The sequence below is a fragment of the Furipterus horrens genome, unplaced genomic scaffold (assembly GCF_987537825.1).
Source record: "Furipterus horrens unplaced genomic scaffold, mFurHor1.1.pri manual_scaffold_2, whole genome shotgun sequence".
Lineage (NCBI taxonomy): Eukaryota > Metazoa > Chordata > Mammalia > Chiroptera > Furipteridae > Furipterus > Furipterus horrens.
This window is the reverse complement of record NW_028327172.1, coordinates 69,893,984-69,911,738: the sequence shown is the minus strand read 5'-3', so window position 1 is coordinate 69,911,738 and position 17,755 is coordinate 69,893,984. Positions and strand designations below refer to the sequence as shown.

The window sequence follows — 17,755 nt, the reverse complement described above, 5'->3', positions numbered from 1 at the left end:
TGCACACACAAAAAACAAACCAACCCAAACCAAAACACCACAATGTGTCAAAGGGACACAAGATGTGACTTTAAAAACTCACACTTTGGAGTTGAAACAATAGGAATAACAAGGTAGTACTGGATTGTAATCCAAAATATAAAATATCCACGAGTCTATACTGAAATAAATAAATGATTGCATAAATCAGTAAATGAGGGAGAAGAGACAAACCTCCCATGCAGAAGAATTACAAAAACGCATGTAGATGCTGTACTTTCAACAAGGTATAACAAAACTCCGCACCTCTCCAGTGTGAGCTGTGTGTGCCAAAGAGTACAGTATAAGGAGGGAAAAACAAAAGGAGTATTGTACTACAAAAAAAAAACCTAACATAACCTCAACCAAGTGATTAAGCTTAACATCAACAGTGATGTTAACAATATGTACACTTAATATATTGTGATAAAAATGGCTCTTTACCTCTGTAGTCTTCCTCCCACAAACAAATAACCCCAATCTAGTAATGGGTACAAGATCAGACATCCTACAAAATGCCTCACCAGTGCTCTTCAAAACTGTCAGGGTCATCAAAAACGAAGTCTGAAAACCTGTCACAGCGAACAGGTGCCTAAGGAGACATGACTACCAAATGTAATGTGGTATCCTGGATGGAATCCTGGAACAATAAGGACATTGTGTTAAAAACTAAAGATACCTGAATAAAGTATGGACTTCAGTTAATAATGTACCAACACTGGTTCATTAACTTTGACAAATACACCATAAAAATGTAAGATATTAACAATAGGGGAAACTGGATGTCAACTCCATGAAAACTCTGTACTATCTTTGTAATTTTTCTGTAAATCTAAGACTGCTCTAAAAAAGTTACCTAATAAAAATAAGATATAAGTTGCAATATTTAATATAAAGATCAACATTACGACTCTTGGATCGTTCCAATGTAACCCAGTCGCTCTTATTGATGGTACATGTGGTGCCCTGAGGAAATGAAAGGGGTTCTATATGCCCAGAAGCTGATAGTGGAGGCCTCCTTTCAGCATCCTGCTATGTACTGCAATTCACCTGTGTGCCCAGTGGAGTAGTTTACCTAAACTATCCCTTGCAAAAATAAATAAATGGTTTAAAATATTTCAGACAAGAAATAAAGAGGAAAAATACAATGTTAATACTGTAAGAAGCAAGTGACATTTCTCCCATTCCTAGTATGAGTGCTTTATCAGTCACAATATGAGGTTAAAAACAAAGATGTTTTTAACTAATATGATCTAACAAAAAGTAGGCCAAAATTTTTTCAAAATTATCAAGAGGCCTATAGGCCCTTAGAGGATTTTTATTGATGTAATGAATAAACAAAAGTTAGATACATATATAAAATATGTATTTTTAAATCGTAAAAGAATAAGAAGATTTTATATCCACCATTATTAACAATGGACCCCGACCTAAATGTATGTTTCAAGATAATAGCTAATGATACTCTGAAGCCTTCACTATTAGCACAGCATATATCCAGATAATAAATATAAATCTTTACCATTTTTAGAGATGTGTAAAGTCATGTTATACCCAATCTAGTAATTTATGACATTTAACAAAATGTAATGACAAATTTGTAAGTCTTTATAGATGTTTCTTACCTATTTATATGTATTTGTTGGATTATGTTTTAAAAATGAAAATGAAATATTGAATATATGAAAGAGACAGTCTCCATATATGCTCAAGATCAAATGACTTCATTAATGAAAATAATGTTTTAGTTAAAATCAGGGAAGCATAACACTGACAAAGCAGTCACTAAACCAGAATAAAAAGATAAAAAGACTCTGAGGTGAGCTTTAAGGTTTAGCACCACACATGAAATTTATTTTGTCCATCATTCATAGACAAGCCGTTGTAGAAAAGAAGATGAATCCAAAGACATAGTAAGTGCTACAGGATATCGCTGATGTGGTTAATCTCATAGCAACAAGGCCTTTAATAAATAGAAGAATACTTACTATAATGATATATGTAGCACAGTATTTAAGTGACTTTGCTCAAGAACTGAAATGCATAAGCTACAATACCGGCAGTAGAACTTAGTAGCTATGAGACCTTAGACATGTTACTAATCTTAGTTATTATCATCTGTAAAATAGTGATGGTAACAGTCTCTACCTCACAGAATTGGTAGAGGTATGATAAGAGATATTTCATTACAATACTTAGAAAAATCCTTGGCACATGGAAAGTACTAAATAAATGTTAGCTCTTACTGGCCATCATTATGGCAGTAATCTTTTATATCACAATGAAATTCATTACTTATCTTGTGGCAAAGAACTTAAAAGTTATCAAACTGAGCAATGAATTTCACATCTTCTATTACAAATAAGTAAAACTTCCAAATTCACTGGCCTGTTCTGGGATATTTTATAAAGATTGAGTGGTCTTTAAGAATATATTCCACCAATATCTTCTGTTTACTCAGTTAAAGATTAGACTGATAGTGTTGGCCACAAATAGCTAACAGAGACTACTACTTCATCAGGACTTAGAAACAATATACGTACCCTCAAATCGGGAGAAAAGTTGTCTGCAGAAGTGGAAATGGAATCCGATGACACAACAGAAGCTGATTTTGAATGCGCGGAGTTCTCTGACTGAGAAGTGGAAGCACTACAAAATAAAAAGCATAGTATGTTGAAAAAAGAGGGCCTTTAAAAAACCACTTTCAGAAATTTTAATTATAACTCCATTATTTATCAAAACTTCTACGGCCAATCAGTCATACTTTACCCATCCAATCTTATCTCCAAATACTGATAAACTGCAAAGTCTGTATTCCTGCACAGTTAAGTATTCTTACCAACCAGAGGGCTGGACTTCCCCAGTACTCAAGAATACACTCCCAGCTAATTTATTTTATCAAACTTATTCATTCTTTTGTCCAGAGAACATTCATTGAATGGTCCAACGTGCAAAACCATTACACGAGGCACTATAATCTGGAGATAAATATAATTAATCCTCATGTTCATGAAGCTTAGCGCATGTAGCTGAGATAGACAGTAAATAAATGCAATGTAATAATGACTATGACTACAGAGAGATATAGATAGACAGACAGACAGACAGAACACACTCTGTGGAAGAAAAGGAGGCACCTAATGCTACTTAGGAAGTTCAGGGAAGACTTCACAGAGGAGAAGGTATTTAAACTGAGTCTTGAAAAGAAGAAACTGCTAGGCTGACAAACAAGGAATTTAAAAAGCAAACAAAAGGCACTACAAAGTTACAAAATTATCACAGAGCATAGAAATTTGAGAAACTACAAGCAGTTCAACAGGACAGGGTAAGCGGCTAAAGGCGGAAAAACAAGCCTATCTTTGTACCTTGCACTTTTCCACCACATCAAATTCTATACTTTCAACGTGCCTATCTTTAACGTGCCTATCTTTTCCATCTTTCATATGGGCTCTGCATGCCTCTAATCACTGTGGGCTTCTAGTAAACACAGTCTAATCTCCACTGGTCTTTTCCATTTCTCCCTTGCTAATCTTGAGGTCAAGCTCTCTGTTTACCTTTTATAAACTGTTCCACAAATGAGCTCTGTATTTTCCTGAATTCATACCTTTGCTCAAGCCATTCCAAAATAGAATGCCCCTTTATTCTAATCTACTTACTAACACCCTACCTACCCTAAGATCCAGTAAAAAGCTAACTTCCCCAGGCCTTTCAGCTGGAACTAAACCCTCGTTTCTCTACTTTTATGGACTTCTGTCTATACTCTACAATTGCACTTAACACTTTTCATATTAGACTAAAGCTCTGGTTACATGACCACTTCCTTTTTAAATTATAAACTGCTAGATAATAAGAATCTTGTAATTGGCAAGGCACTTAAACCGGAGCAAAGACTGCACTCTTCTAATCTAATTAAATGGAAAACACCCCTTTGGTCCTCAGTTTTTCTAGGCCCATACACTTCAGTAAAATCAATAGAAACACTCCTGCTATCCTCATCATTCTGAACCTCTCTTCAAAAATGCCAGAGCTTCTAGTCTGACTTTGTTTCCTCCATTCCTTTTCCCTGTCCAAGTCTTCCTTCCTCTACTAGCTCATCCTAACCTTTATACAGGAATTTTTATTCCATGATGAATAAATTCCCTCACATCTCCAACAGAATTCTCCCCTCACCTCTTCACCTCAACTGACACCTTCTTCCAGGAATACACTTCCCTGCAGCCTTTTCTGGAGGAGACACTTTCTTCTCCCACATCTACCAAAGCCCAAAGGTGAAACAGTTCCCCTCAGCCCCACCCTCATGCTCTTACACTGCTGCTGCTTCTCCAGCTTCATACAGCAAAGCCTTCTTCCTCTGAGGTTCACGGCACTTGGGAACACAGCCCCTCTGTATCGTCAACCACCTACCTTTTCATTACTCCTCCTCACTCACTAGTGACTTTTTCAACTGGCTTACTTTCTTCTCCAAAGCTTGTTTCTACTCCAGAGCTGACATCATTGTGGGAATTTAAATGTCCATAAAGATAAACTAGCAACAACCCGCCTCAAAATTCCTCAGTTCCTACAACCCTCATCCACATTCCCACTTCAGCAATGTGCTTCCGTAGTCATACCCTAAACGTGATCATTTCTGGGAATTAATCAGCCTTCTATCTTAAATTCAAGGAAACCAATCTCTGACTACAGATGCTATCCTTTACAGATGTCTCACTTCCTTAATTTACCCTTCATCCAATCTTCAACCTAGTGGCGGCCATAACTGGTCCCTCAACCCTTCTATTTGTTATGTTTTATTGCGCTCGTTTCACCCCTTCACTTCCCTCTCAGCCTGGAATGTACAGTGTAACACTTCAGACTCTCTCAGCAAATGCTCAGTGTCCTTAATCCTTACGTATCAACCACCACTGCCCTGCTAATTTCTAAATTTGAATCAATATAACATCTACCTTCTCCTGTGCTAAAGCTCGGCTACTAATGAAAAAAATCTTAGGGACTCATGGTTAGAAACATCAGCTAGTCCCAAGCACTCAGCAAATGTATCACATCCAACAAATCCAAAGTGCTGTAGAGTCTACTTCCCTATCATCTCTTGAATGCACCCGTTTTTCTATTCTAACTTTTACTGTCCTGAACTAGACACCTTAACTATACTACTGCAAATCACCTGCCCCCTTTCTCCTACTCATCCAATATATCATCCAAAATCAATACTAAAATCTTTCAAAAATAGATCTGATCACACCATTCCTGTACAGAATAGAGTCTAAACTCCTAGCAAAATACTTATTCTACATAACTAGATATAGCTCCTACCCATCTGAAGCCACTAGGAATGGTTGTATTCTCTAGCCATTTGATGCCCCTGTCCTTTGCTAAGTCCGCTTCTTTTGTCTGCAATGTCCTCCATATATCCTTCCATGCCCTCTTTGCTCCTATCCATCGTACAGGCACGACTACTTCTTCCTTTACTGTACACTGTATGCATTTCAATCATAACACCTGTAATACTTCATTACATTTCCTGATCTACAGGCTCCCCCTCTCAGATATTTTTATTATTATACACTATTCCAAGACTTTTTCTTTACTACAGATGATTTCTCCACCTTGCTCAATAAAAAAATGTAAAGTGTCTAAAAAAGAATATCAGGCACATTAAGTGTTAGCTATTATTATTATTAACAACTAAGTATTACGACACACATATTACTCCCCAAGTCCAACCAGCTACATAAATAAAATTATAATGGCAAAGCTGCTGTCCCACCTCTCATTAATACTACTTTCAGCTGTGACATATTACAAGTGAGAATACAAATGTCGCCCAGTAACTGTAACCAATGATTTACTATAAGGAATAAAGCAACAAGAACTACAATTAAAGACCTGGTACTTACAAAACCAGAAATTATGTGTCTTATACAGTATTACATTAGAAGTATTTAAAACATACCCCTGGCTGGTTTGGCTCAGTGGATTGAGCGTCGGCCTGCGAGCTAAGTGTCGCTGGTTCGATCTTCCAGTCAGGGCACATCAGAGAAGGAAAACTCTGACTCCAAAAAACCTCCGCTGCCTTGCGGCATACCTCTTCAGGGGAAAGGCTAAGGGAGTAAACCCCGACAGAAAATCCGGAGCCGGAGTCCCTAAGGCGGTTTGACGTTGTAGTCAACACCGGCAACTCCTGCGGCGCACCTGAAGCCAAGCTGTATTGACTCCGTCTTTCCCTTGGATCCTTCAGCTGCGAAGAGAGGGGGGGTCTGCTGCATGGGCAACAGCAGACCCTCCATATCACCCTGCCCAGGCTCTGTAGTTTCAGCTCCACTGGAGAGGACACTCCAGCGTCATCGCAAGATGTCGATTCAACACGGGAGGAGACAGATACCGTGTCACTCCCGAGTCGGACTGCACAACCATTCTCGGCGGTGCAGATAGACTCTTAAGAAGCTACACCATCGTCTCTCGAGACGGACGGCTGCCGACGACGACGATTTAAAACATAAATATTACTTCTACTGTAAAAGCATTTGTGTTGTCACTGTAAATGCCATTGAAAAATTACATCTGTCATCACCAGGACTAAATTTAAATTGTATTCCCCCCTAGCACCCCGCCCCCCACAATTTTTATGTTGAAGCTCCACCCCCTAAAGTGATTATAATTGGAAATAAGGGTTTTTAGGAGGTAACTAAGGTTTTAGTGAAACCTAAGGGTGGGGGCCTAATCTGATTAAGATTAGTGGCTTTATAAGAGGAAGAGACCCACTGGTGCTTGTTCCTTCCTTCAACTGAACTCTCCCTCGCCCTCTCCTTCTCAATGCACTGAGGAAAGGCCAAGTGAGGAATGATGAGAACCAGTCAAAGACAGCCCTCACCGGGAACCAAATCAGCCAACACCTTGATCTTGAACTTCCCAGCCCCCAGTACTGTGAGAAATAAATTTGTTATTTAAGCCACCCAGTCCATAGAATTTTGGAAGCAAGCCTGAGCTGACTAGTAGTCATTGGAGATGTATGCCATCAAAGGAGTTTCTCTTGATTTTTGAAGTGAAAGAATTCCAAATTTAAAATTATTATCTTTCTAGATAAAAAAGGCTTGAAAGTTCTAAGAAGTATTAAAATAACAGGACAGTCCGCTGGAAGAAGAAAACTAATTATGTCCTCAATAATAACATTCCTCTATCCTTTTAGTACATATTCAATATAAAAAGTTATTGATGAGATATTTTCTGTTCTTTATTTCATACTATCTGCTATGGATTTTACACTTACAGCACATCTCAATTTAGACCAGCCATATTTCAAGTGTTCAATAGCCACATGCATGTGGCTAATGTACTAGGTGGCACAAGTATAGAAGAACAAGTAAAATAAACCAAAGACTCAATCCAGAATGTTAGCTATTTCAAAGGAAAAGTCTGCAGATATTCAATGCCATGAAAAGTAAAAGTGGGGGAAATTGCTCTAAATTAAGAGGTTAACTATATGTAACACTCATATATGACTTTGAATCCTAATCCAAAAGGAAATCAAGTACAAAGAGATGTTTTTTAGGCACATGAGGAAATTTGGTATGAATAAGCATTAGATGATTTTTTTTAAAAAAAGAGAGAACTGCACCTAATTTTAATCAAGTGTGATTATGAGATTATGTGAAAAAATATCCACATTTTTTAGAAATGTGCAATGCAGACTGTAGGAATGAAAGGACATGATTTGCTTTAAAGTAGTTCAGAAAAAAATAAAAAGATAGATAAATCTAACAAATTCTTGGTAATTATTCTAGTGGGTGATGGGTAATCAGGGGTTTATTTTCCACTTCTCTCTTTTGCGTACACTTGAAATTTTGTTTACAAATTTTAAAAAATGTAAACTGGCCAGTGAGGTCCAGTTGGTTGGAGCATCGTCCTGTACGCCAAAGGTCGCAGGCTGTATTCCTGGTCAGGGCACATGCCTAGGTTGCAGGTTCAGTCCCTGGTCGGTGCATATGAGAGGCAAACCATCGATATTTCTCTCTCACATCAATGTTTCTCTCCCTCTCTCTCTCCCTCCCTTTCCCCCTCTCTCTGAAATCAATAAGCATGTCCTCAGATGAGGATTAAAAAAATTTTTAATTTAATAATAGTTTTAGAATAAAATAAAAGGAAACAAATACTAGTATTTCTAAGAACCCAGCATTCATTTGAACATAGGTACCAAGGTGTTGACAAGTGGCAGTCTTAAGAACAGTGGTGTAGGATGGAAGTTAAGATACAGCTGGCCTGAGTTATGGTTCTGACACCATCGAGCATTAAATGTGTGACACCCTGGGCTTTTCTAAGAATTTCTTGAAAACAGCTTTAAGTGATCTAGAAAGAGATGTTGAGTAACTTGCCCAAGGTCACACAGCCAGTGAGAGTCAGCACTGTCCAGATCCAGTTTGTAAAAATATATACATATATATGTAACAATAATAATAACCTTTATCTGAGAAAACTGTTGAGTAGAAACTAAATATTATTTTGTCTGTTTTAGTTTTCCACAGAACTACATTTCCCAAAACTGTTTATACCAACTTGATTAAGACACTCCAAATGAACAAAGTAAGTTTCATGAAAGAACACTTTATATTTTCCTTTCTTCTTCCCTTTCTTTCATATTAAATATAATTTTTATTTCCTACTTTCATGTCTCATTCTAGCTCAGTAAACCTTGGCTGAAAAAAGCTGGAATCAGCCCTCACCTGGACTCACTCAGGGACATTGGTCTCATCTAATATACTGTATTCAAATCAACAAGAATAATTTTCTTCAAGCATCGGTTCAACAATTATTGAGCACTTGTATTCATTACGGAAGGTGCTTAAACTGGCACCAGCCTCCAATTGCCACCAAACCCAATTAAATCCCAAAATCACAGTTTTCAGAGTGTTGCTGCTCTCTACCATACCTAACTCTAGCTCAAGCCTGTATTTCACCCCAGCTAGACAAAACTGTTCCTTGCCACTGATCATGAGAATCAGATTCTCCTCACTTTCTACTTGGACTATCTTTTGCTTTACTCTCCAAACTCTTCCTTTCTGATGAATAAGTCTAGTTTTTCCAAAATGTCTGCGTTTGTATTCAGTTATATTTATGTTTATATTTACATCCTCTGTTTATACTGATTCGTTTTTATTGGTATCGATTCATTATACAGTATATATGTTTCTTCAAAAAAATTTAACAATTGCCAAACTCTAACTACATAGAAAATACTGCATCATGGAACAGCCTCTGCTCTTAAGATTTCAGTCCTATGAGGGACATTATACCATATAAGCACATCAATAATACCATGAGAGGTACAAACAAGGGCTAGGAGGAAAAAAAAAAAACTAAAAGAAAATGGTAGTAATATGACGATTAGAAGAAAGCAAGAAATTCATTAAGTTGAACCATTTGAAATTGCTATTATTATAAATTAAAATGGTCAAATATAGACTATGCCATATGGCTCAATATAATAAAATAAAGGAGACAAGAAATTTAGATGGGCCTTTAAAAATTGCAAGGCAGAGATCAAGGCTTTGCAAATCACAAGCACACATGTGAAGAGAAATTTTTTAAAAAACTTATGAAAGTATGGGCATATTTTGTGACTACTAAGTGGTTTCCCCCTGGCTGGTTTGGCTCAGTGGATTGAGCGTCGGCCTGCGAGCTAAGTGTCGCTGGTTCGATCTTCCAGTCAGGGCACATCAGAGAAGGAAAACTCTGACTCCAAAAAACCTCCGCTGCCTTGCGGCATACCTCTTCAGGGGAAAGGCTAAGGGAGTAAAAACCCCGACAGAAAATCCGGAGCCGGAGTCCCTAAGGCGGTTTGACGTTGTAGTCAATACCGGCAACTCCTACGGCGCACCTGAAGCCAAGCTGTATTGACTCCGTCTTTCCCTTGGACCCTTCAGCTGCGAAGAGAGGGGGGGTCTGCTGCATGGGCAACAGCAGACCCTCCATATCACCCTGCCCAGGCTCTGTAGCTTCAGCTTCACTGGAGAGGACACTCCAGCGTCATCACAAGATGTCGATTCAACATGGGAGGAGACAGATACCGTGTCACTCCCGAGTTGGACTGCACAGCCATTCTCGGCGGTGCAGATAGACTCTTAAGAAGCTACACCATCGTCTCTCGAGGCTCTGTAGCTTCAGCTTCACTGGAGAGGACACTCCAGCGTCATCGCAAGATGTCGATTCAACACGGGAGGAGACAGATACCGTGTCACTCCCGAGTCGGACTGCACAGCCATTCTCGGCGGTGCAGATAGACTCTTAAGAAGCTACACCATCGTCTCTCGAGATGGACGGCTGCCGACGACTAAGTGGTTTAGTCAAACTAAATAAATAGAAGGCTAAAAAGGTAATCTGGTGCCAAATCACTGAAAATCCCAAATGCCAGGCTTAAAAGTGTTGCTAAGAAAAATGCAAGGGGCTCACAATGTACCACTTCAACTCTATAGGGTGGCTATAATCTAAAAGACAGAAAATAACAAGTTTATCAAAGATGCAGAGGAATTAGAACTTGCTTACTCTGCTGGTAGGGATGTAAAAATGGTATAGGCACTTTGGAAAACAGTTTGACAGTTCTTTAAAAAATTAAACAGTTACCAAATGACCCAGCAATTCTAATCATAAACATATAGCCAACAGAAATGAAAACATATGTCCACACACAAAAACACATAAATGTACATGAATGTTCATAGCAGCATTATTCATTAGAGCCAAAAAGCCTAAAAGAGCCACGCCATTCCCCTGCTTAAAATCCTTCGAAAGCTCCCCACTGCTCTTAGCATGGCTTCAAGTCTCTACTATGGTATGTTGTTCCCTGTCTCCTTCCCCAGCTTCCTCTTGTGCATCTCTCTCCCTTTGCTCTCCTCAGTCCAACCACACTAACCTTCTCTGAGATCCTTAAATAAGCTGGCTCCTCTGCAGGGAATGTGGTTCTAACCAAACTCCTTCCTGACTTTAAGTTACTAACTGAAAGCATCTCCTCTGCCGTGAAATCTGATTGGATGCCCCACACCAGTGCTCTTAGCAGTCATCCTCGTATCACTTTGTGCTGTTTATTCTTTCCACTTAATCAAAATCTGTTCTTATATTTCATTGCAAATGTTTGATTAATACCTTAAGACTACGACCTTTAAGAAGGAACCATGTCAACTGTGCTCACCATTCTATTCCTAGCACCTAGCATGGTGCCTGGCACTCAGGAAATATTTGTTGAATTAACTAACAAGTGAAAGAATGAATCAAAAGATTGGATTATTCTAATCAAATTCATCAGACGCCATGAAGAGAACATCGAAGACAAGATAAAAAAGGAATATGGTAGAAAGGGAGGAGTAGAACAAGGGTAAGAGAAGATAAGTTTAATTTTCATTCTTGTTATTGTGTATATATTATTTTTATACCATATATACTGTCCCATTTCCTTAAGATTTTATTTATTTATTTTTAGAGAGGAGGAAGTGGGGAGAAAGAGAGGGAGAGAAACATCAATGTATGGGTTGCCTCTCGCCTACCCCCAACTGGGGGGCCTGACCTGCAACCCAGGCATGTGCCCTGACTGGGAATTAAACCAGCAACACTCTGGTTCCAGGCTGGCACTCAATCCACTGAGCCACACCAGCCAGGGATCCCAGTTCCATTTTAAAACTTTTAATCACAGTGGGGAAAATATTTAATCACACTGGTAGGAATCTGTGTATTTCCACTGGTATACTTAAAGTAGAGGTTGGAATTAAAAAACCAGGCTTTTAGTCCTATCTAGCTAACAGCACTATCCTTGACCAAGAGATTTAATCTCCAATCCCCGTTACAGTTACAATATCTGTGAAAAGTAATGATTACACTATTTTAGTGGTTAGCTTTCTGGTGATCATATACCTATTTAAGAATCTCATGACACCTATTCCCTGAATTGCTTACAATGTCCTAGACTTTCAGGTTAAGAACACTGGCCTAGATGATCCCTCTTCATTCCAATGTAGCCCAGGGCTTCTGAAATGAGTATTCAACCTTTTGTAATATTTGTATAATATCTAGATAAATACTGAACAACTAAATTAACTGTCCAAAAAAGTATACGTGCATGAATGTGTTTGTGTTGATATATATATAGGGTGGGGCAAAAGCAGGTTTACAGTTGTTCATATAGAAAATAATACAATAATTAATAATAGTACAAGAATAAACTGTTTCTTGTACTCCCAACTGTAAACCTACTTTTGCCGCATGCTGTATTTTCTATTTATGTAATCACAGTTTTAATCTTGAATATGAAGCTAAGATTCATAGACTAAATAGAAACATTCCAATACCGTATTTCTTACAAAAAAGTCTTTAGAAGATTTATGTACAATAGAGTCAAGAGGAAACTAAATCCAACAGCTACACTTATTTCAGGAGCTCTGGACTATCACTGTGTAAATATAACACCCCTGCTTATACATAAACATAAATGACATCCTATCAAGAAATATAGGCCACAATTTATTTAAATATTTTCACTTCTCGTATTAAGTGATTTTACCAGATACTGTATCTTTTAAAACACATTTAAAAAATATTCTAATTTAGTTAAGTAATGACTTATTTTAAATGTCTTATCCTTCAAACTATAACTGTAATAATTAAAGGGACAGCACCCCCTAAAGCTGGCTCAGTAACTTTTCTCTCTAAATAATTTCATCAGATTAAACTGAACAGAGGAACAAAAACTCAATTGACTCGGAACATCACCCTTGCCAGTGCCCCACAGGGTTATGTTTACAAGGCTTCTTATTCTGTGATTTGCACACTTACTCTAACCTTGTGACCTCAGTGCACTGGAACTCATTATGAGCTTCAGTGGCCTGATTCATTTGGAGTATACTTCTGCTCTGCCAAGGTGAAAAATGAAAACACATGACTTGGAATAAACTTGGCACATGCATTTCCGACAGCACACTCATTTTTTTTTCAAACACTTCATGTGGTTTTCCTTCAGAAGTCTCTTTCCAGATCTGCCGACCACATTCTTTTTATTAGGAGTTTAGCCACCTTCCTTCTACGTTACCACAAATTGTTTATCCTAACTGGCTCCATTTTCTCAGTGACCACTCCTTAATCTTTTGCAATCTGACTTCTGCCTCTATCATTCCCCTAAATAATAGTCTTTTCTCAGTTCTGATACTATAAATTCTCATTCCTCTTCATTAGCATATTATTTTGGTTCACCCATATCTCAGCTTAATTTAATCAATCCTCCTGAGCAACTATTACATGCAATATACTATTGTTATAGGAACTCCTAAATAGATAAATACTTACCACAGGGTTGCTGTCTCTATTATAGAGTTTTCATGCCAATGCACTTAATTCAAGTACATACACACACGCACACACACAATGGTAGAATATGAAAAATGAATGAGAGAGAAATAAAGCACCTGGAGGTTTGGAAACTGAAAAGCTCATATACAGCTTTAACTTAGGAGCTTAAGAAAGATTTTAAGAAAGAGGTGGCATTTGAGGTTAGTCATAATAAATAAGTTTCAACACCTTCTCAACAATTTCACTAAGCACATGAACAGCATGGGGGAATAAGTAGGATATTTAGGGCATATTAAAACTATTTTAAGAGGCAGACTACTCCGGTTGAAGTACAGAGTACTTAAAACAAACAAATCAGAGATAAGCCTGAAAAGTTAGGTTTTGATCACACTGATGAGGTCCTATAAAATAAGTCTATATATAGCTCTGAAAGCAGTGAGGAGCTACTAAAAGTTTCTGTGCTTTAGGAAGATTATTTTAACAATAGGTCAAAGAATGAATGATAAGAGCAGGAAATCTGTGAGAAAACCTCAAGTCAGAGGTACTAAGGACTCAAACTAGCAGTAAAAATAAATAAGTGGATACAAGAGAGACTGTGGAGACAGAATCAATAGAACTTGACAACAGACTTGACATGATGAGAAAGGGACAGAACAGGGACAAAATACGACCCTAAGTCTTGTTGACAGTGTGCCAAATTAGAGAACAAAAAAGAAAAGTAGGTAGTTTGAAGAGGTGATGAATTTCATCTTGGAATTCTTAAGCTTGAGGTGGCAGCGAGCCATCCACAGAACATGCAGCACCCCATGCAATAGTAGTCCAAAGGATTTTATATTTCACTTAATCATGCATCTGTTCATTCATTCATTCATTTGTTCATGCAGTGTTGATTACCTCTGTGTTGGATGAGTAGAATTATGAAGATATATGTGATACAGAAATATTAGATGTGTTCCCAAATTTTAGCTTGTTGGGAGGCAGACTCCTATTTAACTATAAAAATTTATAGATTGTGATGAATCTTATAAAAGTGGTTAAAAAAATAATGTAGGAGGAAAGAGGAGGAAGGTTGAAGCACTGAAAGACATGTCATTTTTGATGAACAATGGCCTATTAGTAGGATTTGGTGGTAGAGTGGAAGAGTAAAAACATTCCAGACAGGAGAACAGCATAAGTAAATAGATTATTTGGGGGAACCAAAGTGACTGGTCTTTATGGATCATGGCAGGGTGAAGGCAAGAAAAGTTGAGCTGTGTTCCATAAAGAAACCTAATACCATGATAAGAATTCAGACTGTATTCTGCAGGCAATGGGAAGCCATCAAACATTTCTGAGCAGAAGTGTCATATATTCTGCTGGAGTTTTGGAGTGTTAATTGGGCAGGGCGGGGCAGATTCTAGAGGAATATAGGTTAGTTAATAAGCTATTGAATTAGGTCACTTAATAGACTACTGGAATAGGTCACATGATGAGAAAGATAGGAAATACAAAAGAAAAAGTTTGAATGAGTATGTGGAAATAAGCAATAAATTTTAACTGAATTTGAGATTCTTGCAAAATATCCAAGTAGATGTGTTCATCAAGTAAGTGGAAACACAAAACTTTTCCAGCTTTGCCTTCCCTGGAGAGGTTACAGTGAAGCGATAGCTAAATCCCTGAGACTGAGTGATGTAGCCCAGGAACAGGATATAAAGCAAGAAGAGATATGAGATTTGGTGAATGGAAATACCTCCATTTTTACAAACTAGAGACTAGAGGTAGACATGTAGAAAAAAGAGACGGATGTAAGAATCAAGAGAAACATTCAGCGACAGCCAAAAACAGTGTTTCAAAATAGGTAGTCAATAGTATGTAATGCTACAGAGCAGTCAAAGAAAATAACAGCGAAACCCAATGGATTTATTAAATAGATCTGTTAAATCAATTATTATGTCAACACAGACTATACAATGTTTTAGAAACAATAATCTAGTATGAATTTTAAAAATTGAGGTAATGAGGCATGGACTTCCTCAACTCTGGCTTTTCTCTCAGTAAATTTATCTATGTCCAAACCGACTCTTCCTTATCTTAGATGATGCCCTTTTCAGGTTCAAGGATAGTCTTTCCTTCTATGCTCTTCATCCTGTCCCACCCAGTCTCCTTTGGGAAGTATGGATGTGTGTGTGCATACACGCAAACATACATTTTACACAACACTGGACATTTAAGAGGAACTCAATAATGATTTGCTGAACCCATGTCAGAATCATTAATAACACATGGAATTCAACCTCCCACTGCTCTATGGATACTGCTTTCTGGATGTCATTAATGACCTCAGGAACAAACCCAAAGGGTTATTTCTCTCAGTGCTTGTCCTCCTTAACTTCTCTGCAATATGGGATCCTATTGTCACTGCCTTCCTTTTGGGATTCTTTTCTGTCTCAACTTCCATTGTCATGAAAATGTACTAGCTTTCTTTATACTCTCTCTTTCTCTAGATTCTTTTCTCCCAGTTGCCCTCTAAATATAGTTTCTCTTAGAAGTTCTGGCCTTGGCTCTGTTCTCTGAACTCCATTGCTCTCTGTGAAATATCATGGATTCCCACAGCTTCAGTTATCACCTATGTGCAGATGGTTTTCAAACATATTTTTAGTCTTCTTGGTCCCACACTCACAAATACTTGCTACGAGTACCGTCTGACCCACCTTCTCTCTTCTACACTACTTCTCTCTGATTCTGCTTGGCTACAGCCCATACTTTACAATGCCATTAAGCTGTATGGTAAGTAACTAGAATTACATCAAATAATACTTTTTAAATCGTTCCTATCAAATGCAAGTATAAGTACTAGTTAACAAACTATCTGACAGCCAGCCAGTGAGTTATAGGTTACAGCTTTCAAGGACCACTCAGATCATTCTAATAACTCCCCTCATTTACAAATAAAGTATAGCCCAGAGAAGTGAAGTGAATGGTTTGAAATATAATATCAAATTAGTGGGAGAACAGCTACAGAAGCAGGTCCCCTTTTGATTAAATCACATTGCCTCTTATCAGGAGGTACAGAGCCAAAAGGAGACAGAGCCTCAGGGTGCTTATTATCTAAATAGGGAGATAAAATGCATGCACATGTGGCACACATACACACTCCCCTCAAATATTTCTATCACATACAATCACTGTATAAAGACAAAGTTCAGATAAGAACAATCAGGGAATGTTCCCTGGAGAGGATAACGCTAAGTGGATTCAGAAGTGGGTTAAGAATAGGACTACCAGAAAGCAGTACATTTAGGGCTGTTCCCATAATTTCTTAAAAGTTTTGGACAACAAACGCAAGGAACACATTCTTTATAAGACTGAACTGTTAATTAAACACTACATTTTTGTGAATGATACTGTAGCATCTCAAAGTAAATGAAGAGAAAGTTCCAACGACAATCTGGTATCTCATAGAATGTTACTGGTTCCTTGACTCCTCATCTATTTTACTAGATAAGATGACTTCATTTCCTCTTAATCTACTACTCAGTAGCACTAAGACCTTGGAAAGAATGCTCTACATCTCCCTCATATAACTGGTAAATTATTCAGTGTCTAGCATTTCAAATAAGGCCATTCATTCCCCCCAGTGCCCACCTTCTATCAGTAAAAGTTAAGAAAGAGCATCAGAAACCCAAGTGCTCTGGAGGAGCAAGCCTGTCCCTCCATCTTTCCCGTCCTCCCCAACACCATTTATAAAAGTGAAGATGAGATGCCAGAACTTGCAGGACCTCACTCTTACCTCTCCCTCAACACTCTCAGCCTCACCACATGCCATGCTAAAAACTACAAAGACTAACTTCATGATATGCTTTATCTCTGTTTTCAACAGTTCCCACAAGAGGGTCAGAACTACCAGACTCTTACACTCCCTTCTCCCCAACTCCTGTGCGTCTGGATTTCAAGCTCAATCATCAGCAAAATCCCCTCTACTCTCTATCTCTCTTCAATGATTTCCTTACCTTTTACTCTAACTAAAGCCTGGCTTTCCCCTGATGACACTGCTCTTCCTACAGCTCTTTCAAATGGAAAAATAGTCCTCATTTTCTCTCATGTATCTGTCTCCAACCACTGGGTCTGGAAATTGGGTCTTATTCCTCATTACCACTTTTCAGACTATTCTTCCTTTTCATGTCTAAAAACCCTAAGCATTCAATCCCAGGTCATCAGACTATACTACCCACTATCTCTCCTTGTTGGAAGTCATGTACCAATCTAAGTAACTATCTCATTCTTTGAAGAATTAACTTCAGGCTCCTCATCATTCTTTCTAATATGAATACAATTTCCTTAATTCTTAATGACTTCAATATCCATATATATGAGCACCTAACACCCTGGCCTCTCAGCTCCTTGACCTCTTCTGCTCCAATGATCATGTCTTTCACTC

The 17,755-nt window shown here is 38.0% G+C and overlaps 1 protein-coding gene across 3 annotated transcripts in view; it reads right to left on the bottom strand.

Moving 5' to 3' along the window:
• Positions 1–17,755, bottom strand: part of MTMR2 (myotubularin related protein 2) — a 120,539-nt gene that overhangs the window by 75,144 nt on the left and 27,640 nt on the right. For 2 of the 3 annotated variants that reach the window (XM_090265828.1, XM_090265829.1), the window contains one exon: positions 2,562–2,667. In XM_090265828.1, coding sequence (XP_090121954.1) covers positions 2,562–2,667 — 106 coding nt within the window. Of the gene's footprint in view, positions 1–2,561; positions 2,668–17,755 lie in introns of those variants that run through there. The other variant, XM_090265830.1, reaches the window with a different exon arrangement.